Genomic DNA, 24,976 nt, shown 5'->3' on the forward strand with positions numbered 1-24,976 from the left:
ATAGTTGCAGACAGAGGTATGTTCTCATTGGCTTTTTTTTTCAGTTTGCCAAGTCAAATGTCCATGCCGAATTTCAAATGTTTATGTCAAAGTTATTTTTTTGGTCCAATTCAAAAGTTCAAGGGGGCGCTATGGAGCTATATAATGTCTGACCTGTGTAAATTGTATATCTATGTGTTCAGATCAACATTTAAAAAAAAAAGTATATTCTTGCCGGGAAATAGAACACTAACTGTGTGAGGTACACGCAATTAAAAACTTTTAAAAATTGCTTTTTTTCTTTGCAGGTTGGCCACACCCACATTTTATAAATTAGAAAATTCCAAAAGAGTTGCTTATAATCCCACATGGGTCTAGTTCATTTTGACCAATTTGCAAGTTTTTTGAATGAAAATCAGAGGCGTAAAAAATTCAAATGTGAGAGGTAAAATTTTGAAAAAATGGGGTTCCGCTCACAATGGCCGACTTCCTGTAGGGTTTAGGGTGGGGTCATAATATAATTTTTTACTTGTCTTGATATGTTCTATGTTTGTACCAAATTTTATTTGTCTACGATAAAAAAGGTCTCTCATTGCCGCAATGTATTTCAAATTTTGAGGTGGCGCTATTGAGTCATTTTGAAACATTAATTTTTTTGAACATCAAAATAATAAATTTTTCACCAACCTTGAATTTTGGGTCCAATAAAATTGATTTTTCGTTAACGTTCAGGGGGTCAAAAATGGCTTCAAAGCGGCCACCAAAATAATAATAATAAGAAGACGACAAAGAAGAAGAATGGAAACGCATTTTCCACCCATTATTTTTCTCCTAAACCATAACAGCTAGAGTCATGTGACTTTCTCACATTGTGCCCCATCACAAATAAGGCCCCTGTGAATTTTCTGAAGTCCACGACAAATCGATTGTCTTCTATGAATTTTTTAAAATGAAATTTGAAGAGGGCACTAGAGAGCCATTTTGTGAAATAGTGACATGATTTGCATATCATTGCGTTCAGCTCATAAATGTGCATAAACGCTGTATTAAAATGTGTGAAAGAGAAGTATTTTATTGAAATTTTCCAGAAATTGCGATTTTGTTGAAAATTCACCCTGACCACACCCAAAGTCATAATCAAAATGTAATTGTTAATCTTTAATCACACATGGGTTTAGAGGGATTTGGCCAAATTTTAAGTGTTTGTGATGAAAACTGCGAGAAAATGTCCTGAATGCGAGGGTGTGCACTTTTGTCATTCCCGGGTTTGATCCAATATGGCCGACTTCCTGTACATTTTAGGGCGGGGCCATAATATCATTTTTGTCATGTCCCGACACGTACTATTTTTTGATGTGAGTTTCAGATTTTTATGTTGACTTTTTTCTGAGTCAGGCTCCCATTGGCCCCATGAAAATCAAAGTTTGAGGTGGCGCTACTGAGTCGTCTTTCGTTATTTTTTCTCGGGGTCTTTTGTGACAATTAGAGCTCGTCGAGTTCTAATTTTTGACACCACTCACTGCCATGTCGGGGCGTGTTTACTACTTGATTTTTGCAATTTTCCATGCTCCGGACGCAGTTTTAATGAGTCCCTCGCCTAACTCTTAACACAGGCATAACTTTGAGTAATGGTTACCTATGGAAGAAGCAGAGGAGGTTCACCAGCACACATCTACGTTATTTTGGAGACAGACAGAGGACCCTGGAAAAGTACATTGAACAAGAATGTAATTTCTTGTGCGAGCTTCAAAGAGGAGGTAACTGGATATATTATACAATATAAATACAATATAAATATCGCCAATTTCACTGATGGGAAGGAGGGGAAAAAGTTTGAGGAGGTGGATGGTTCGACTGCTGCAGAGAAGTGTTGCAGAACGATGCTGAAACAAAAAAAATGGCTAGAGGGGACTGGTGGAGAGGCAACAGAAGGCTGTGATTGGCTAATAGGTGATAGGATGGAAACAGGCCAAGATAAATGCGTCATGATTGCTTTTTAAAGCGTAGTCTCTCTGTATCTATGGTGTAGGTAGGCATGTGTTTGGGGGAGCACCTTACTAAGATGCAGTCTGGTCTAGGTCCAGGGGTTCACAAACTCTCCCGAACACTTTTAGGTTATGGCTATGCCACGTACAAAACAATATGGAAATATATTACCATTATCAGCTCCTACAGTAATGTATTGCCAGAATACATGTATCTACTTTTACATTTAACATGAATTTACAGTGCACGCTGTTGTATAAAAATTACAGTTCTAGATGAAAAGTAATCCATTTGCAAAGCTTGATGAGTTTTGAAATACAGAAAAAAGGTTTGTTTGTTACAGCAGATACAGACAGGCCAGGCCTGCCCTGGCCACAGACTGACAGCCTTTCAGCGTCTCTCCAGTCTCCATCCAAGTTCCCATCTACCCCCAGTCTCAGTTCCAGCTTCCACCACCCTGAGCATCTGTGGTCTGACCATTTTATACCAGAATGACAATGCTACATACATTTCAAAGCAGAGTGACTTTTGTTTCACACCCATATGATAATGAACTTTTACACTTCGACAGGTAGAACAACGATGAGTTTCCTGTGGGACGGAGACAGAGTCTTCACACATGTTAATGTCTAGTCTGGGTCTGACAGACTGATGTGATCTCACTCCTGTGATCAAATTCATTCAAAGACACAACATGAATATACTTAAATTTCCATCACACACACAAAGGCTGCATTAATCTTATTATAAATAAAGGAGCAAAAATATGCAAAGACATTTCATACATTTTTGAAAGAATAGTTTTAGGTTGAAAATTCGCACAGCATATTGTTTTAACTTGACGCCGGCCCTATTGCTGCAGTTACACTTGACCGAAATGCCTCTCACTCACTAACACTGCGCTAAGTTCATTTAGGAATGACTTATCTCATAATAAATGTTTGCCTGGTGCCATTTCACAGACCTTTGCCTCTTTTCAGATAAGACACAAATAAAATCACTATCACCGATGCACATTCATGTGGTAGTTTTAACATGAGACAAATATGATGTTTGTTTCTTTTTAGAATTGTACAATCACCATTCTTTCATGACAGATAAATACAAGAGGAAACCTGGGTGCATCTTTCACTCTTAAAATGAAAATCATGTGTTGTCGAAAATTCTGTCAACTTACAAGCCATTGGAGATCACAAGTATAAACAATATCCAAACTATAGTAAAAGTTAAATCTATCAACTGGACAAACGTGAAGACGTTTCACTGCTCATCCAGCGAAAATAGTTTTATAGTTGTTAAATGATGATCCTCTTATACTGCACCTTTTCTATAAACTACTAACGTCCAAGGTCCAAAAAACATTTAATTGGTATCACAAACATAAATTGACCTTTATGTTCAGACTCATGAAGTGACTACAGTCACAATTTATTTCTGTGACAATTGTGAGTTTTTCTTTTTTTTAACCGAAGTGTACCTACAATTTTGTCCATGTGTGTAACGTTCAAGGTTAAAAAAAACATTTAATTAGCATCACAAACATAAATTGACCTTTATGTTCAGACTCATGAAGATATAAGATAAAGTTTTACAAGCAGCTTTGAAAAACAGATAAATTGTTACTTGGACATCCCATTAGTCATTCCAAACAATGCAGATAAAATATTAGTTTAACTTGAATTTGTACAAATTTAAAAATCATATTTATTATTCTTTATTCAGAGTGTTTTGCAGGTTTATTTTATATTTCTCTTGTGAGTCTGTGACAAATGCCAATCTACATTCTGCCTGAACTTGAACAAACCCTGGGAACAGTCACGCACACAAAGGAAAAAATCTCTGTGATCTACCCAACGTGAACTTTGCTACCTTCTCCTTTCACCCTCTTCTGAGTGCCTACTCACCATTATGTAATGTTAACCGTGGCTTAGTCTCAGATTATACAACTTCAATGTATTGTATTAGAGTTTAAATGATCTACTATATAAAAGACGTCAGCTTTTCTAAAACTGACAAGTATGTAAGTAAGTAGGTAATGCTAAAAGGTAATTCAAAATAACTGCAAACACTAATACATATAGTTACGTATAATGTATATGTATAATTATACTTATCTTTAAATTATTTTACTTACTGTACTGTACTTACTGTATTATGATCTAAATATATAAACATTGCATGCAATATAATCAACCACTGCTATCTAAAACAAACCTCAGATAAATTTATGTTATGTTGGAGGTCATACCCAAAGCCCAAGTAGGTGGAGCTCAGTAGGTTGCATAATACTCAGTAAAGTTTATCTCTGTAGGAGTACAGGACTCTCTCTTTATGTTTCAAGATGTGGCTCGACAGTTTCCTGCTAAGTTTGGATTTCAAATCAATTGCACTATTTCTGGTGCTTTTCATCCTAATCGCAGATTATGTTAAAAACAGGAATCCTCCAAATTACCCCCCTGGACCACGGGCTCTGCCTTTACTGGGAAACTTTTTTGATTCTGACCCTAAATTTCCACATTTGAGCTTTTTCAAGGTGAGCTACAGTATGATTTTTGCACATTTTCACTCATATATTTATTTATTTTTTTTCATATATATTTATTAGTTTGACACACTCCCACACTAATGTTTAACACAAATGTTAATGAATCTATAAACTGCAATTAGCACTGCATCCTGTGGTTTACAGTTATTGTTCATACATAGTTGGCCGAAATCTATGGAAATGTCTTCAGCTTTCGATTTGGCAGTGAGAAGCTTGTGTTCGTCTGTGGATACAAGATGGTGAAGGAAGCCTTAGTGAACCAAGCCGACATCTTTGTGGATCGTCCCTTCAGCCCAATGGCCGATAGGTTCTACTCATCAACAGGAGGTCAGGACCTACCTACAATGTTGTGCACCAATCAAATATTATTTTATACTGAGCGAGGGAGCTTTTGTCCTCAAAGCTACAGCAGGGAAAGAAGAAAATATTAAAATTTCAGTGAGTTTGGCCAGGACAAAATAGTAGAATAGATACTAGATCACAGCACCTCTAAACCAGCTCATTTAGGCCTCCGTCTGGTCAAAAAGAATCAGTTAAAAGAGATGATAGAAAGTGTACCTGCCTTTGGGAGCAAAAGATGAATGAATACACTCCTCCTTACTGCATACTCCTTTAGGGCATTGTTTTCTTGTTTCTTTTGTTATAACAGGGAATGTTTTACAAAGTCAAGGGCTAAAAAGTAATAAATGAAATGCAGAGTCTAATTTTATTACTGTAGTGTGACTTGATGAAGAGGTAAATGCCATAAAGTGTTTTTCTGTATACCAAGTCAAAGTTTCAGCATTTAAAACCTATCAGAACCTTGTGTGAAATATTATGAATGAACTACTAATAATTATGCTACAGGAGGTCTCTTCATGAGCAATGGCGAGAAGTGGAAAAAACAAAGGCGTTTTGCTTTGTCTACGTTAAGGAGCTTCGGCCTGGGCAAAGGTACCATGGAGCAGTGCATCCGCGAGGAGATTCAGTACCTGCAAGAAGAGATACAAAGTCACAAAGGTATTTCATGCATTAAATGATATGCACATTAGCAGAGACCGGTTTGCATACCTACCTCTCACTCACGTCTATTTGTTACTAAGGAGATGCGCAACACTCAATTCTGATTTTGATAGATTGTGTTTTCATTAAGACACAATTTTGAAGACATTAAAAAAAAACAACAAAAAAAACAGACCATAAAATGTAATTTTCAGCACATCACTATATAAGTTCACCATCTATCACCCTTGTGGGTAGGAGGGTTAAAATTTTGTTCTATTTATGTAAAATTTTTTCAGTATCAATACGACAAGTGAGTACCAAGTATATGTCTGTTTTATTAAAACCAAGTTGGACAACAACAAATAACTGTCGTAACCAGCGTGGCGTAAGGACCAAAGGTGCAGACTCACGATGTTTAACAATGTCTTTATTCACACACGTGATAACAAAGGTAAGAGTTCAAAGTCTAGTAAATCATAAGTCGTAATCCATAGGAGCTGGGGAGCGTAGCTGCGGGTCCGTGAACGTGGAGAGACAGGGGTGCACGACGAGACAGGGAGACACAAGACTATACCACAACAGAGGTGCACGGGCAGGGGAGATCCGGAGCTGGTTCTCGGGCGGATTCCTGAAGCAGAGCAGAAAGGTTCCAATAAAACACGGGAATACAAGGATCAAAAAGTGTTAAGCCAAGAGCATATTCACGTAGAGCACGCGGACGTTCCGGCGCTGAGTGACTGGTCTAGACCCCTCTTATCCACGGCAGGTGGTGTTGATTTCGTTGATGGAAAGCAGGTGCGCGCAGGAGGAGTCAGGACTCGGAGGACGCGGAGTCATTGATGATTCTGTTGATTTTGAATGGACTGAGGAATCGTGGCGAGAGTTTACATGAGTCGGTCTTAAGCGGAATATTTCTTGCGGACAACCAAACCGACGGCACATACTTGGGAGCTGGGATGCACCGGCGATCAGCCACCTTCTTGGTGCGGGCCCCAGCTTTAAGGAGCCCCGCCCGAGTCCTCCTCCAGACCCGGCAACAGCGCTGGAGATGGTGCTGGACAGACGGCACCGCCAGGTCCCTCTCCTCGGAGGGGAAGAGTGGTGGCTGGTACCCCAGCGAAGCCTAAAATGGGGAAACTCCTGTTGCGGAACTCACCAGTGAGTTGTGGGAGTATTCTATCCACGGAAGGTAGGTACTCCAGGCGGATGGGTTAGCGGAGACCACACATCTAAGAGCCCTCTCCAGGTCCTGGTTGGTGCGCTCGGTCTGTCCGTTAGACTCGGGATGGAACCCCGAGGTGAGGCTCACCGAAGCCCCCAGCCCCTCACAAAAAGAGCGCCAGACCTGGGAGGTGAACTGGGTCCCTCTGTCGGACACAATGTCTTGGGGAATGCCGTGGAGGCGAAACACATGGTTAGTGAGGTGGTCAGCTGTCTCCTTGGCTGTCGGGAGTTTGGGCAGGGCGATGAAATGAGCTGCCTTGGAAAAACGGTCTACAATGGTTAAAATGACAGTGTTACCCTGGGAAGGAGGAAGGCCGGTCACAAAGTCCACCGCCACGTGAGACCACGGTCGCCTCGGAACCGGGAGCGGGTGCAGCAGACCAGACGGTGGCGAGTGGGACGACTTCCCCCGGGCACACACTTCACAGGCAGCGACGTAGGCCTTGGTATCTCTGTCCATGGTTGGCCACCAGAAATGTCATTTAAGCAGTGAGAGGGTGCGGGAAGCTCCGGGGTGGCAGGAAAAACGGGATCCGTGAGTCCATTGCGGTACCTGGGAGCGAACAGAATCAGGAACAAATAGTGTGCCGGGGGGAACGTTACCTGGGTCAGGGCTATCGCGCTGGGCCCCCCGCACCAAGTCCTCAATCTCCCAGCGGAGGGCGGCAACCACACGGGACGAGGGGAGAATAGTCTCCGGAGTGGCACTAGCTTCCTCTTGAGCAAACTGGCGGGAGAGGGCATCTGGCTTCACATTCCGGGTCCCCGGGCGGTAAGTGAGAACAAAGTTAAAACGGCTAAAAAACAAGGACCAGCGAGCCTGGCGAGAGTTAAGACGTTTGGCAGATTGAATGTACGAAAGGTTTTTATGGTCAGTCCATATCAGAAACGGCAGCTCCGCCCCCTCCAGCCAGTGCCGCCACTCCTCCAGGGCCAGCTTGACAGCGAGCAGCTCGCGATCCCCCACGTCGTAGTTGACCTCCGCTGGGGACAACCGCCGGGAGAAGAAGGCACAGGGAAACAGTCGGTCGTGGGGGTCGAACCTCTGGGATAGGACCGCTCCTACCCCGGTGTCGGAGGCATCCACTTCCACTATGAACTGCCGAGAGGGGTCAGGCTGGTGTAAGATAGGGGCAGAGGTAAACATAGTCTTAAGTCTATCAAAGGCAGACTGAGCCTCTTGAGACAAAATGAAAGTCTGGGCCGGGGATGTGAGTTTCGTGAGGGGAGAGATAACTCGGCTAAAGTCTCTAATAAACCTTCTGTAAAAGTTTGCAAACCCTATGAATCTTTGGAGCTGTTTCCGATTGGTAGGGGTAGGCCAGTCCCTCACGGCCTTGACCTTCTCCGGGTCCGCCTTTACCTGGCCCCGCCCTACTATGAACCCCAGGAAACTGACCTGGTCGGCATGAAACTCACACTTCTCAGCCTTAACAAATAGCCTGTTCTCCAACAGTCGTTGTAACACCTGGCGGACGTGCTGTCTGTGCTCCTGCAAAGACCTGGAAAAGATCAGGATATTGTCCAGGTATACAAAAACAAACTGATTAAGAAAATCGCGGAGAACATCATTAATGAGGGCTTGGAACACTGCTGGGGCATTAGTAAGTCCGAAGGGCATAACCAAATACTCAAAATATCCAATGGGTGTCTTAAAAGCCGTTTTCCACTCATCCCCCTCCCTCACCCGCACCAAATGATAAGCTTAACGTAAATCCAACTTAGAAAATATAGTGGTGGCGTGGAGAGGGGTAAACACTGAGTCAATAAGGGGTAGTGGATATTTATTCTTAACAGTTATCTCTTTAAGACCTCTATAGTCTATGCAGGGGCGAAGGGTCTTGTCCTTCTTGGCCACGAAGAAAATCCCCGCCCCCACAGGAGAGGAGGAAAGGCGGATAGTACCTGCAGCCACGGAGTCCCAAATATACCGCTCCATGGTCTCTCTCTCAGGCTGGGACAGATTGTAGAGGCGGCTAGTGGGTAAGGGGGCCCCGGGCAACAGGTCAATAGCGCAGTTGTAGAGGCGGTGAGGAGGTAGAGAGAGAGCCCGGTCCTTGTTGAAGACGTCCCGCAGGTCGTGATATTCCTCCGGAACCAAGGACAGGTCGAGGGCCTTCGGGACGGGATCGCTGGCTGGGGAGGCCCCCTCCGCAGGAGACCGGGCGGACCGCAAGCATCCCACATGGCAGGCGGAGCTCCACCCCACAATCTCGCCCTGGGCCCAGTCGATGACCGGATTGTGGACCCGAAGCCAGGGGTAGCCCAGCACCACCGGCGAAGAAGGGGTGGCGACGACGTAGAACCTGCGGGTCTCGTGGTGGTTCCCAGACAAAAGCAGAGTAATAGGTTCCGTGACATGAGTAACTCGGCCGCAACAGCAGGCCATTGAGGGCGCGAGCAGTGAGGGGGTGATCCAGAGGCTCCAGACTGATGCCCCACTGCTCCGCCAACTGGCGATCAATAAAGTCCTCCTCAGCCCCGGAGTCCACCAAAGCCTGAACAGACAAGGTCCTAGAGCGGGGACAGAGAGTGGCCGGGAGCTGAAGTCTGTTGCAATTAGCTGGGATCTGCGACTGACCCACCAGTACTTCCAGGGCTATTGGTGGGCCCTTCCTTTTGGCCGGGCTGGGTAGGAAGCGACGAAATGCCCCCTCAGCCCACAGTAGAAGCACTCCCCTGCTGCGCGGCGTCGCATGCGCTCCTCGACCGTGAGACGCGCCCTCCCGATCTGCATAGGCTCCTCCGCAGCCGGTGACGGGGGGCGGACCGCGGTCCGAACGGGGGAGTGACGAGCCTGCCGCCGACGCTCCTGTAGCCGATTGTCTATGCGGTTAGCCAGTGTAATCAAAGCCCTGAGGTCGGAGGGCTCGTCCCGTGAGGCTAACTCGTCCTTCATAGCGTCACTTAGTCGCCTGGAGAATAACGCTTTAAGCGCGCTGTCTGACCAGTCCAATTCGGCCGCTAGTGTCCAAAAATTGATGGTGAACTCCGCCACTGACCTGGAGCCCTGCGTTATGCCTAGCAGGCGGGAGGCGGCATCCGCACGATAGTGGGGATGACTAAAAACCAGCTTGAATTTGTTTAAAAAAGTCTCAAAGTCCGTGCTGTCTAAAGCGGAGCTGGCAAACCTAGCCTCCGCCCATTGGAGTGCCCTGCCCCGGAGCAACCCACAGACATAGCATGTCTTGGCCGCGTCTGTGGGGAAACGGGCTGGGCGCTGCTGGAACACGGAGAGGCACTGGAACAGGAAGCCTCAGCAGAGGTCTGGCTGCCCCGCATACGGTTCCGGATCGGTGCTCCTAGACTCCGGAGGATGGGGCGGAGTAGCGGGTCCAGCGGCGACAGTGGTAGGAGACAGGTGCGCGAGCAGCGTAGTAACCTGATTGCCGAGCTGAGACACCTGCTGCGCCAGGGACTGATTCTGCTCCAGCAGGGTCCGAATGGTCCGCTCGTGCTGCCCGAGCATGTCGCCGTGGTGAGTAAACGCCTGCTGAAGCGTAGCGTCCGGTCTTGAGTCCGCTTGGTCCACTTCTGGCCGGAACGTTCTGTCGTAACCAGCGTGGCGTAAGGACCAAAGGTGCAGACTCACGATGTTTAACAATGTCTTTATTCACACATGTGATAACAAAGGTAAGAGTTCAAAAGCTTAGTTCAAAGTCTAGTAAATCATAAGTCATAATCCATAGGAGCTGGGGGAGCGTAGCTGCGGGTCCGTGAACGTGGAGAGACAGGGGTGCACGACGAGACAGGGAGACACAAGACCATACCAGAACAGAGGTGCAGGGGCAGGGGAGATGCGGAGCTGGTTCTCGGGCGGCTTCCTGGAGCAGAGCAGAAAGGTTCCAATAAAACACGAGAATACAAGGATCAAAAAGTGTTAAGCCAAGAGCATATTCACGTAGAGCACGCGGACGTTCCGGCGCTGAGTGACTGGTCCAGACCCCTCTTATCCACGGCAGGTGGTGTTGATTTCGTTGATGGAAAGCAGGTGCGCGCGGGAGGAGTCAGGACTCCGCCCAGCTCCGGAGACAGGCAGGTGAGGGAGGAGGGAGACAGGGGTGCAGGGAGAGCAAGACAGGGATCATGACAATAACAAACATATTCTTATTTTTTTTTAAAAAGTTAAAATAAATAATTATACTTTCTCTTTGTGTCAGCACTGTGACTAACTGTATTCTGATTTAAAATATCTATTTTCTTGCCTATTTAATTTATTTATACATTTACTTTCAGTACTGTATATTCCATCCTTGCTTTGTTGTTTATTTACAATACTATTACTTCTATAATGCAATGATGATAATGTTTTAAATCTCCTGCTAGGGGTATGTCTTGCTGGTCAGATGTACATGAATATTGTATTGTGCATATAGACAATAAATGTAATAAAAAAAAAAATTAAAAAAATTAAATATCTATTTTCTTCTCCAGGGGAGCCGTTTAGACCGGCTGGCCTTTTCAATAATGCTGTGTCCAACATTATCTGTCAGCTGGTGATGGGGAAACGCTTTGACTACAGCGACGATAGATTTCAGACTATGCTCCATTACTTGACTGAAACTCTTTATCTACAAGGCACAATATGGGCTCAGGTAAGAGTCAGACTGTTGTCCAACAAATATACAAAATAAATCTAAAACTAAACATTAAACCTTTGGACATTAAAACAAACAACAGGAACAAGAAAATACTGTCACTCTCAGATGAAAGAGTCAGTATTCTTCAATTCAATTTTAATTAAAGATAATATATGACATGAAAAATGTTCTAAAGCAAAATTAGCAAAATTAGTTTAACTTGACCATTTATTTATTGATAATTTCCAAAATATTCCAAGTAGATGTATCCAACTACATCACAAAAGTATGGATTGTGTCTGTGCCCGAACACTTAAACAGTACAGGCCTAGAATAATGTGATTTCTTGATGATTATGTCTTGTGTTTTTATTGACAGCTGTACGAGTCTTTCGCCTGGCTGATGAAGCTCTTGCCTGGTCCACACAATAGAATGTTTGAGGATGGTGTGAAGATCCATGAGTTCATCTCTGAGGAGGTTGAGAACCACAAGAAGGACCTGGAACCCAGTAACCCCCGCGACTATATTGATTCCTTCATAATTGAGATGAAAAATGTGAGTTCATGCCAATACTTTTACATCCATAACTGAATATATCTGGACAAAAAGAGACCATCATATTTTTTGTGTGGATACATTTATTTTTTTAAATGTCTGATATGATAGCAAAATAAAATATATATATTTTTTTTACCCAAAAAAGATTCCCAGTCCACGTTCATAGTTAGATTATAGTAGTATATTATTATTATTTTTTTATTAAGTGGAGAAAAACTACAATCTTTGGCTAACATTTTAGTTAGAAAGGAGTGTACAGTTTTGCAAAATATATTGACATACATCTTTACAGTCGCAGAAACATTTGAAATTATTATTAATTATCTTGGCAGAATAAAGACTCTGATGCTGGTTTTGATGAGACCAATTTGGCTTATTGTGCCATGGATCTTTTCTTGGCTGGAACAGAGACCACCTCCACCTCTCTACAGTGGACCTTGATTTACCTCATAAAGCACCCTGAAGTGCAGGGTAAGGAACTTCACAGTAGTTGTGGATTTACATAAGCATAAAGTCTTTTATTTAAAATCAATGATTTTGATAAATTTCTATGTTACCTTTTCAGAAAAGGTCCAGGAAGAAATAGACAGCGTGATTGGACAGAATCGTTTGCCCACGATGGCAGACCGGGCCAACCTGCCATACACTGATGCAGTCGTCCATGAGATCCAGAGAATAGGAAACATAGTGCCCCTAAATGGCATGAGAATGGCCTCTAAAGACACCACTCTGGGTGGATACTTCATTCCAAAGGTACAGTAATTGGTCGTACTATTTGGGTCAGTGGATGCCATATTTGTGTCAGAGGAATGATGAAGTGTCATTCTTATCTTCTCAAGTTTAAGAAAATATAAAACATCCCTAAGTCACTGTGTACATTATGGAGACTGTGGGGACATCCGTTTCAGTAAAATTACCCTCCTTTCAAGAAGAGTCATAAAAGCTTGGGACACGTGGACTGTAGCGTGGATGCGGAGGGAAGGAGGAAGCTGAACTGTACTGCGGACGGGACCCAAGAAGCGAGGAAAGAGTTTCCGGGAGTCAGTTTTAAGAGGGATATTTTTGGACGAAAGCCACACTGACTGACCTGGCTGATATTTGGGGGTGCGGAGCTGGTCTGCAGCTGCCTTCGTCCTGGCCCCAGATTGGACAAGAGCTGCTCTGGTCCTTCCCCAGAACTTGTGGCAGCGTTGGAGGTGGTGTTGCATGGAAGGTACCGCCAGGTCCTTTTCCTCCGAAAATCCACAGCAGGAATGTGCTCCAAGCAGAGGGGTTAGAGGATACCACACAGCGTAACGCCGTCTCCAAGTGCTGAGTAGCCTGCTCGGTCTATGAAAACGAGAAGTGAGACTCACAGATGCGCCCAGACTCTCAGAAGGAGCGCCAAACTTGGGATGTGAATTGGGTCCCTTGCTCCGAGACTATATACACCGGATTATGGGTGATAGGTGAGTATAAAGTATAATCTACAAAAAAACAGTGACCAGCAGGCTTGACGGGAATTTGAGCGTTTGGTGGATTGAATGTCAGATAGATTATTGTGATCTGTCCAAACCAGAAAAGGATGCTCCAGCCCCTCCAACCAGTGACGCCGCTCTTCCAGGGCAAGTTTGACTGCCAGCAGTTCTCGATCCCCCACATCGTAATTGCTCTCAGCAGAGGAAAGGCAACGAGAGAAAAAGGCACAGGGGTTTAATCGATTGTGAGGTTCAAACCTTTGGGAGAGGACTGCCCCAACACCAGTGTCTGAGGCATCCACCTCCACAACAAACTGGCGGGAGGGGTCGGGCTGACTTAGGATCGGGGCCGAGGTGAATAGGTCCTTCAGCTTTTCAAAAGTGGACTGGGCCTCAGGGGTCCAACTGAACTATCTGGAGGGAGAAGTGAGTTTAGTGAGGGGAGCGACAACATGGCTAAAGTCCCTGATGAAATGCCTGTAGAACTTGGCAAACTTTGTAATTGTTTTCTGTTGGTAGACGTAGGCCAGTCAGTAACCGCTTTAATCTTTTCTGGATCAGCGTTTACCTGTCCATGCCCCACAATAAACCCCAGGAAACTGACCTTATCCGAGTGGAACTCACACTTCTCTGCCTTGACATAAAATTTATTCCCCTGTCGATGGTGGAGGACTTTGCGCACGTGGTGTTGGTGTTCCTGTGGGGACTTAGAAAAGATCAGAATATCAAGGTATCAAGGAAATCAAGATATATGGCTAGGGAAATCAGAGATTTTAGGTCAGGTGGGTCATCATGAGAAACCTGTTCGTCCTTTAATTTTTCACTTAGTCCATTCACGAAGACCACCATTACTGCGCTGTCGGTCCAATCCACCTCCGCCGCTAGTGTCCAGAACTCAATGGTGTAATCTGCCACAGACCTGGATCCCTGAACAAGGCTTAGTAGGCAGAGAGAGGTGTCAGCTTGATAGTGCGGGTGATCGAATACCAGTTTGAACTCACTCACAAAAGCATCAAAAGTCACATGGTCTATAACAGTGTTAGACAATTTATCCTCTGCCCATTGGAGTGCTCTCTCCCTCAGTAATCCACACATGTATCCTATTTTAGCAGTGTCAGATGTAAAGCTGGCTGGATGTTCTTGAAACATGGAGGTCCATTGAAAAAGGAAACCCTGATAGAGGCTGGGCTGACCTGAATATGGGTCCGGATCAGTGCCTCTCAATTCCAGAGGTCGCGGCGCCGCGGTGGTCCGGCAGGAGCTGAGCACGGGAGAGTGAGCAGAGCAGAGACCTGGTTGGAGAGCTGGGAAACTTGCTTTGTTTGTTCATGTTGCCGTGGTGCAAAAACGCCCGGTGTAGCGTTTGATCCGGCCCCGAGTCTGATTGGTCCATGGTGGCCAGATCGTTTGGTTGTAACGACTGACAGGGAGGACCAAAGAGACAGAAGAAGTTTAACAATGTTTATTTACAAATTTCAGAAGGTAGATCGATCAGTGGGTTGAGAGTGGGGTGTTTGCCTTGGTCCAGGGATAGAGCATGAGCAGCAGAGTCTGAGACGAGATGAACAGTACCAATAGTGAAGAGCAGGGTCGAAGAGAGAGGAGCTGAGCGGGTCCAGGGAGTGGGATCTGGTGAGGAGCAAAATATCAAATTTTTAAAAAGTCACAAAGAGCAAAAACATGAACTGAGCCAAGCAGAGTTGTATCACAAGGGATACATGGATGATCTGAGGCTGAGTGCCAGGTCCTGGCTCCCATTATCCTACCCAGGTGCAGTTGATAGCAGATTATGTGCAGATGTGCATGGTAGGAGCCCAAATCTCCGCCCAGCTCCAGGCTCAGATACAGAAGGGAGGGGGGAAAATAGTGCAAAAAATGGCAGGACAGACAATAACACTTGAAATTATTGAAAAAACTGTCAACTGTCAGCTCATCAGACAGAGTCTCACCAAGATCTCCCTTCCAAAGAGCTTTAATAGAGTCAACAGAATTTTGAGTGACTAACCAATATAGTTGAAAATTTACATACACATATAAAAAGACACACTTTTTTTCCCCTCATTGCCTGACAAGAAATCAACCTAAACTTTTCCTGTTTTAGGTCAGTTAGGATTGCCAAAATAATTTCTATTTGCTAAATGCCATAATAATGAGAGACGGCTTTTTAAGACAATTTTTCATTACTTTCTTCAAAGTCAGAAGTTTACATACAGTACTATTACTATGCATTTAAACAATTTGGGAGAACACAAATGATGAGGTCATGTCTCTGGAAGCTTCTGATTCAGGTTTACTGACAATATTTGACTTAAATAGAGACACACCCGTGGATGTATTTGAAGGCACACCTGAAACAATCTGCTTCTTTGTGTAACATCTTGTTGGCTGAGTCAAAAGAAATCAGCCAAGAAATCAGGAAGAGAATTGTGGACTTGCACAAGTCCAATTCATCCTTGGGTGCAATTTCCAGATGCCGAATGTGCCATGTCCATCTGTTCAAACAAGTATACACAAGTATAAATACCATGGGAATGTCCAGCTATCATACTGCTGAGGAAGGAGGCCAGTTCTGTGTCCCAGAGATAAATGTGCTTTGGTTCAAAATATGCATATTAACACAAGCATGTGAAGATGCTGCTGAAGCTGGTAAGAGTGTGTTTATTGTACCATTATCCACAGTGAAACGAGTACTGTATTGGCATGGGCTGAAAGGCCACTCTGCTTGGAAGAAGCCATTACTTCAAAAGAAACATAAAAAGCCAGATTACAGTTTGCAAATGCACACAGGGACAAAAACCTTAATATTTGGAGACATTTCCTGTGGTCCGACGAAACTAAAATTGAACTGCTTGGCCATAATGAGTATCATTATGTTTGGAGGAAAACGGGAAAGGCATGTGCGAGTAAGGCGGCCTAAAACTAGGCTCAGTTACATCAGTTCTGTTTGGAGGAATGGGTAAAAATTCCTGCCAACTATTGTGAGAAGCTTGTGGAAGGATATTCAAAATAGTTGACCCAAGTCATGGCATTGGTACCAAATGCTAATGAAATGGATGTAAGATTCTGACTTTGAGTTTTGTCTGATTTCATGTGAGACAGTGAGAAAAAAAAGGATATTTTTATTTAGTGTATGTAAACTTCTGGTTTCAACTGCATCTGATTATAGACTAATACAGTAGACCATTTCAAGGAGTGGATAAAAGTAAAGAATCAGTGATGGGAAGTTGCTATTAACAAAACAGCTGTCTCTGAAAAAATGGCTTTGGGAGAGAGAATTTTGCAGATAGTTGTTGAAAAGATGCAAAAACATTCTCAAAAAACAAATCTTTAAAAGTCTGTTTGCCGAGATTTGACCAATTTAAAAAAAGCTATCAGCCCGAGAAAGAGGAAAAAATATTTGCTGCTAAAGGGGCATTGTGCAAATAAATTTGCGAACCAAAGTAACATCTAAATTGAGTCCAAACCTTATTTTAACAATACTGTTCTTTGAGTACATTTTAGTAGGGAATTGTATGAGTGAATATAACAAGGCTGCAAGAGGAAACAGTTTCAGATTGAAGGCCAATATTTAAAAAAGTCTTATATTGAAGGCCCCGTAATGAAATAAAGTCATCACTTCCAATAGAGACTTTGGAGGGATGAGAAACTTTCTTATCCCAAAAAAATTCTGGACAGGACAAGGGGAATACACTGGAATAAGAACAAAAACTGAGAGAAGACATTCATTTTGATTCATTTTGTGTAACCTTAATTCCAAGATGTAAAAAGTTGTCATAAGCCACTTTAAAAGGAGAGTAAAAGAAGAGTAAGAAGAGGTCACCTTTTCTTAAATTAAGTTTGTATCATGATAACTGTCCAAAGTCTGAAAGAAGACACAAAACAGCAGGTATTGATGTATTTAGATCTGATACATACAAAAGTAAATCATCTGCATATAATGAAGCATTTGTCTCTAGACCTTGCTTATGTATGCCTCTGATTTCTGGGTTGGAGCGAATAGTAATAGCCAAGGACTCGATAGCTAAAGCAAAAAGCTGAGGACCCAGAGGGCACCCCTGTCTAGTAGGGCAATGCAACAAAAAATAAGCAGAACAAGAGTGATTGGTCCTAATGAACTCTAATAATAAATAAATAATAATAATGGATAATATTCCTGCCATTAGGGTCTGAGATTATTTTATTGGAAAACAAAGGGAACAGATTTGTGCAAAAGAATGACTGTACCTCAAGCAGGAGGAGCACATTCCACGGAAAAAGTTATAGTGCACTTTTAAATAGGCCTGTTTTTCTGTGTTACAGGGGACCAGCATCATGCCCTTGCTACACTCTGTGCTCTTTGACAAGACTGAGTGGGAAACTCCGGACATGTTTAATCCTGGACACTTCCTGGACAAAGACGGAAAGTTTATAAAGAGAGACTCTCTGCTGCCTTTCTCAGCAGGTAAACCACATTTGATTTCTCAGAGTTGATATGTAGAAGCAATCTATTCAGACTGCTTGTTTACCCTCTAGTGGTACCATTGTAGTTTTTGAAGTTCATCTTTGGTCAGTATTTACAATACAATCTATGGTTACAATAGCCTAAGTAGGCCTATGGACTTATCACAATGGTTGTTGATTTTCCAGGGAAACGTGTGTGTCTTGGAGAGGGACTCGCTAAAATGGAACTGTTCCTGTTTATTGTTGGTTTGCTGCAGAAGTTTTCGTTTTACGTTTTGGACGGAGAGGAGCTGAGGACTGATGGAGTGACTGGGACCATACGTGTCCCGCACCCCTTCAAAGTTTGCGCTAAGGTCCGCTAGTTCCAGGCTGTAGCGCTATCTACAGCAGTATCCAACCTGACGCTCAGGAGATACCGGTAGCTCTTCAACCCCTTCCATGTAGCTCGCCACGGGATTGTTTAATTATACATATTGTGCTGAATAACTAAAGCTGGATTAATTATCATTGTGAATGTATAGTTTTGATGTCTAACTTTGTGCACTAATAAATGGATAACGGTTTATATTTAAAGGCATCTAACTGTACCCTATCTAAGGATTGACAACAGTATCCAAGCACCCATGCTGCAGGCATGGGACCAAGCCCTGGGGTCACTGAAGTCAATGGGTTGTGCTCAGTGGTGCATGTTACGAGTTCAGCCTTTAGTGGCTAGGTACATCCAGCCCTGCCCTGCCCCTAGACCATGCGCTGTTGAAATATCCTCCGAGACTTTGCACGATGAGAGCAAGCAGAGCAGCCTAGAAGGAGACAAGGGAATAATAAATAAATTACAAATTATAAATGATAATGTTTATGCTTCCAGGGCACTTCTGAACCATGTTCTAAACCTGTGACTCATTCACAATAGTTGGGCTCGTTTACATTGCTCACATTCATGTCGTCCCATATGACCTCTCTAACCTATCAGTGCTTGAGCTTAGTTAGAGTGGACATAGAGTGCATCTGGAACTAACGATTAAAAAGCATTTTTTAAGACAACAGACAGATTTTGAGCTGAGAAAGTTTATGATCTGAAAATAAGTAAAAATTGCCACAAAATTCGACCTTTGTGAAAATTGTACAGTGAGGCAAATAAGTATTTGAATACCCTGTGATTTTGCAAGTTCTCCCACTTAAAAATCATGGAGGGGTCTGAAATTTTCATCTTAGGTGCACGTCCACTGTGAGAGCCATAATTGAAAAAAAAATAAATCTAGAAATCACATTGTATGATTTTTAAAATAATTTATTTGTATGTTACTGCTGCAAATAAGTATTTGAACACGTGAGAAAATCAATGTTAATATTTGGGACAGTAGCCTTTGTTTGCAATTACAGAGGTCAAATGTTTCCTGCAGTGTTTCACCAGGTTTGCACACACTGCAGGAGGGATTTTGGCCCACTCAGATCTTCTCTAGATCAGTCAGGTTTCTGGGCTGTCGCTGAGAAACACAGAGTTTGAGCTCCCTCCAAAGATTTCCTATTGAGTTTAGGTCTGGAGACTGGCTAGGCCACTCCAGAACCTTGATATGCTTCTTATGGAGACACTCCTTGGTTATCCTGGCTTTGTGCTTCGGGTCATTGTCATGTGACCCGAAGCACACAGCCACAACCCATCTTCAATGCTCTAACTGAGGGAAGGAGGTTGTTCCCCAATACATGGCCCGGGTCATCCTCTCCTTAATACAGTGCAGTCGTCCTGCCCCATGTACAGAACCCCCCCCCCTCCCCAAAGCATGATGTTTCCACCCCCATGCTTCACAGTAGGGATGGTGTTCTTTGGATGGTACTCATCATTCTTCTTCCTCCAAACACAGTCAGTGTAATTAAGACCAAAAAGTTCTATTTTGGTCTCATCTGACCACATGACTTTCTCCCATGACTCGTCTGGACCATCCAAATGGTCATTAGCAAACTTAATATGGGCCTGGATATGTGCTGGTTTAAGCAGGGGAACCTTCCGTACCATGAATGATTTTAAACCATGACGTCGTAGTGTATTGCTAACAGTAACCTTGGAAATGGCGGTCCCAGCTCTTTTCAGGTCATTGACCAGCTCCTCCCGTGTAGATCTGGGTTGATTCCTGACCTTTCTTCTTGCATCTTCCATTTCCTAATAATTGCTCTAACAGTGGATCTTTTTTCACCAAGCTGCTTGGCAATTGCGCTGTAGCCCTTTCCAGCCTTGTGGACGTCTACAATTTTGTCTCTTGTGCATTTTGAGTTCTTTGGTCTTGGCCATGTTAGTAGTTGGAGTCTTACTGATTGTATGGGGTGGACAGGTGTCTTTATGCAGCTAAAACAGGTGCTTCTAATTTAGGATAATAAGTGGAGTGGAGGTGCACTTTTTAAAAGGTGGACTAACAGGTCTTTTAGGGTCAGAATTCTAGCTGATAGACAGGTGTTCAAATACTTATTTGCTTGAGTAACATACAAATAAATTATTTTAAAAATCATACAATGTGATGATTGATTATTTCTCACACAGTGGACGTGCACCTAAGATGAAAATTTCAGACCCCTCCATGATTTCTAAGTGGGAGAACTTACAAAATCACAGGGTGTTCAAATACTTATTTGCCTTACTGTAGGTGCCCCGTCAGCCGAACACGAGCAGTTTGTGATTACATTGCTTTCTATGAGAAAAATCTTTTCGGCTACAGGAGGAATTTTTTCGTTTTAGTAACAATGAGTGGCCACTAATCCAAGTCGAGAAAAGCTCTAAACTAGCAATACCCTATCAAGTTATTTTAATAGATGCATAGATTCATGCATGGGACATGCATATTTGTTACTGCTAATGTGTAATAGTCAACATTGAGTCAATGGGCAAAGTGCTCATGTTCCCCTAACTCACTGCTGCCATCAAGCAGTATCCAAGCACCATGCTACAGATATGGGCCATATTTATAACTGCTAAAATAAAAATTTTATTCTGTTTTTTTTTTTTTTATCACCCTTGCATTTATATACATTTAAAAATGACAATATCTTAAACATATGTTTATTGTGCGTGTGACAAAACCAGTGCTCCACTCGCGAGCGCTGTGAGGATGCGCTGAATGCAGTTTCTTTCTCCAAAACATGGTAGAAAATTAAGAGATCACTTTCACAATGATTTAAGACTGTAAAAGAAACCTGCGTGTATCTCATCTGCGGAGCGACTGTGGCGATGGCAAAGTGGCACAATGTGGAAGGACACTTCACTACATCTATGGGCAGAACAAGCCCAGAGCTAAACGCAGCTTTGGGTAAACAACAGGCTTTTTTCACGACACCGGTGAAAAAGTCACACAACGCAACCGAGATTTATTTAAAAATATGTAAGCTTATTTTTCTTTAACATTACATAATTGATAACTTTATGAAACATGGCGCAATGTATATTATTTATGTTTTGTTAAAAAGGTTTGTCAATGGATAGTAAAAATGGGACACTTTTCCTATGAGATGTAGTGATGTAAGTGTCATCTGGAAATTTAACAATTACTAAGATTAGTAAAGTTAAAGTGCTGATATCGGTTTCCCTCCTTGCTCATTGTTGATAATTATTTTGAGAAATCATTAATGTGATCAGTGTCTTGCAACATGATCAGTGTGTTCACATAGATGATCATCATTTATCATTATTAATAATGTATAACTAAAGGCAAACTGAGAAAATTTGTTATTTCAGAAGAGCGTCTCAAACTGGTAGCCCTTCGTATGACTCAGTGCCCATAAAGTAGCCCTCAGGTTAAAAAAGTTTGGTGACCCCTGGTCTACAGGCTATATGTACAAAAAATACCCATGTGAAGAAGTTTGAGCTTAATATGTTCACTGTTCAGTAATATAAATAAAATCAATTGTGTGAGCCAACATTGACTTAGGCCAACATTTTTGACCCCTGTACAATAAAAAAAAAAAAACAGAAATAATTACTTCAGAGTGGCAGATACATTTTTGTTTAATGATTTAATTCCTTTCTGCTGCAATTCGCTGTTAATCTGATTTGAATTCAACCAACCCTCCGTATTCCCAATGCACTTTATTTGTTTCTTTGGAAGTAAAACTGACCCAAGATCAATAGTATACGATCCTGTGACTGGACATGGTGAGGAGCTGTGCACGTGTTTTCTGATGTCTGATTGGTCAACTCATACATGTGCTCTGTGCTTCTCAAATTCAAACTATTGGTGGTGGCCAGTGCATGAAAATATGTTTCACTCAGTCACACTTGGCCTGGTAACACAGGGAAAGTTGTGGCCTTAGGCCACTACGTTGCTAATCCACTGCATGGGACATACACTCACCTAAAGGATTATTAGGAACACCTGTTCAATTTCTCCTTAATGCAATTATCTAATCAACCAATCACATGGCAGTTGCTTCAACGCATTTAGGGGTGTGGTCCTGGTCAAGACAATCTCCTGAACTCCAAACTGAATGTCAGAATGGGAAAGAAAGGTGATTTAAGCAATTTTGAGCGTGGCATGGTTGTTGGTGCCAGACGGGCCGGTCTGAGTATTTCACAATCTGCTCAGTTACTGCGATTTTGATGCACAACCATTTCTAGGGTTTACAAAGAATGGTGTGAAAAGGGAAAAACACCCAGTATGCGGCAGTCCTGTGGGCGAAAATGCCTTGTTGATGCTAGAACTCGTTACAACCGAGGAATGCAGCAAAGCATTTATGAAGCCACAACACGCACAACCTTGAGGCGGATGGGCTACAACAGCAGAAGACCCCACCGGGTACCACTCATCTCCACTACAAATAGGAAAAAGAGGTTACAATTTGCATGAGCTCACCAAAATTGGACAGTTGAAGACTGGAAAAATGTTGCCTGGTCTGATGAGTCTCGATTTCTGTTGAGACATTCAAATGGTCGAGTCAGAATTTGGCGTAAACAGAATGAGAACATGGATCTATCATGCCTTGTTACCACTGTGCAGTCTGATGGTGGTGGTGTAATGGTGTGGGGGATGTTTTCTTGGCACACTTTAGGTCCCTTAGTGCCAATTGGGCTACCTGAACATTGTTTCTGACCATGCCCATCCCTTCATGACCACCATGTGCCCATCCTCTGATGGCTACTTCCAGCAGGATAATGCACCATGTCATAAAGCTCCAGTCATTTCAAATTGTTTTCTTGAACATGACAATGAGTTCACTGTACTACAATGGCCCCCACAGTCACCAGATCTCAACCCGATAGAGCATCTTTGGGATGTGGTGGAACGGGAGCTTCGTGCCCTGGATGTGCATCCCACAAATCTCCATCAACTGCAAGATGCTCCTATCAATATGGGCCAACATTTCTAAAGAATGAATCAGCACCTTGTTGAATCAATGTCACGTAGAATTAAGGCAGTTCTGAAGGCGAAAGGGCGTCAAACACCGTAGTATGGTGTTCCTAATAATCCTTCAGGTGAGTGCACATATTTGTTATCGCTAATGTATTATAGTGTCCCACAAACACGCTCTTGGCATCAACCACTATCCAAGTACCCATGCCAAAGGCATGGCTTATATTTATAACTGCTAAAATGAATGGAAGCCAATTGGAGGTCAGGTTATTTGGAGGAAACCATTGACCCCACAGTAACGTAGTGAATGTCGAGGCCTTTCAAAAGACATTGCTGTGATAATGGCTATATTGTTTCTGCTAAAAAATATTATTATATATTAAGCCTGAGCCCCTACAGAGCCTAGTTCTTTCTCAACGATGAGTGCATGGGCGAAGGGTATTGGACTTGAAATGTGATCTACTATGTAAAAGATAGTTATGTATGCCTAGACCTTCCCACTAAGGTCTATTCCAGTGTACTGGAGAGGAGAATCTGTCCAATAGTTGAACCTCAGATTCAGGAGGAGCAGTGTGGTTTTCGTCCTGGTCGTGGAACACTGGACCAGCTCTACACTCTCCATCGGGTACTTGAGGGTTCATGGGAGTTTGCCCAACCAGTCCACATGTGCTTTGAGGATCTGGAGAAGGCATTCGACTGTGTCCTTCGTGATGTCCTTTGGGGGGTACTCCAGAAATATGGGGTCCGGGGCTCTTTGTTAAAGACTGTTCAGTCCCTGTACAAACTGAGCAGAAGCTGTGTTTGCATTGCCGGCAGTAAGTCAGACCCATTTCCAATGCATGTTGGACTCCACCAGGGCTGCCCTTTTTTCACCAGTTCTGTTCATTGTTTTTATGGACAGAATTTCTAGGTGCAGTCAGGGGCTTCTTTGAGCCAGGACCTGCAGCAGGCACTGGGATAGTTTGCAGCCGAGTGTGAAGTGGCTGGGTTAAGAATCAGCTCCTTCAAATCCAAGGCCATGGTTCTCGACTGGAAAAAGGTGGCTTATCCTCCGGGTGTGTGGGAAGTCTCTCGGGGTCTTGTTCACGAGTAAGGGGAGGATGGAGCGTGAGATTGACAGGCGGATCAGACTGTCGTGGTAAAGAAGGAGCTGAGTCGAAAGGCAAAGCTCTCGATTTACCAGTTAATCTACGTTCCTACCCTCACCTATGGTCATGAGCTCTGGGTAATGACTGAAAGCATGAGACTGCGGATACAAGCGGCCAAAATGGGCTTCCTCCTCTGGGTGGCTAGGTCCTCCCTTAGTAATAGGGTGAGGAGCTCAGTCACACAGGAAGAGCTCGGAGTAGAGCCGCTGCTCCTTCATGTCGAGAGGAGCCAGCTGAGGTGGCTCGGGCATCTGTTCAGGATGCCTCCTGGTCACCTCCCTAGGGAGGTGTTTTGGGCATGTCCCACTGGGAGGAGGCCCCAGGGAAGGAGTCCCACCGGAACAGCTGGAGGACGGGAACCACAACCCAGGAACAAAGAATTTACTCAAGACCAATCAAACTAAGTGTCATGATCCGCACTGTCCGCTCCTGGTTTTACTCCTGTCCTGCTCTTTCCCTCCCTCACCTGCCAGATCTGGGCTTGGCTCCTGGCTCCTCCTGCGCGCACCTGCAGCCCATCAGCGCAATCAACACACCTGCTGTGGATAAAAGGAGCTGGGAGAAGAGACTCAGCGCGAGATCATTGTCGTGTCACTTCTTTCCTGCCTGCGTTCCTGTCGTCCCTGTGTTCTTGTCGTGCTCCGGTCCTGGATGTCTCCTGCCCGCTCTGTCCTACGCCCGTCTGGTCTGCCTGTCGTCCTGTGGTCCCTTCATGTCCCCGGTCCCTGTGTTTCCTGTGTTCCTG

At 43.7% G+C, this 24,976-nt stretch overlaps 1 protein-coding gene across 1 annotated transcript; it reads left to right on the forward strand.

The window, feature by feature from the left end:
- Positions 1-4,289: 4,289 nt before the first annotated feature.
- On the forward strand, positions 4,290-18,615 carry LOC117390489 (cytochrome P450 2J6-like). Its single transcript, XM_033988238.2, has 9 exons — positions 4,290-4,498; positions 4,672-4,837; positions 5,357-5,509; positions 11,153-11,313; positions 11,677-11,853; positions 12,189-12,327; positions 12,422-12,609; positions 17,613-17,754; positions 17,940-18,615. The coding sequence occupies exons 1-9, from the start codon at positions 4,307-4,309 to the stop codon at positions 18,113-18,115; spliced, it is 1,494 nt and encodes a 497-aa protein (XP_033844129.1). The 5' UTR covers positions 4,290-4,306; the 3' UTR covers positions 18,116-18,615.
- Positions 18,616-24,976: the final 6,361 nt, after the last annotated feature.

The sequence above is a fragment of the Periophthalmus magnuspinnatus genome, chromosome 22, assembly GCF_009829125.3.
Source record: "Periophthalmus magnuspinnatus isolate fPerMag1 chromosome 22, fPerMag1.2.pri, whole genome shotgun sequence".
Classification (NCBI taxonomy): domain Eukaryota; kingdom Metazoa; phylum Chordata; class Actinopteri; order Gobiiformes; family Gobiidae; genus Periophthalmus; species Periophthalmus magnuspinnatus.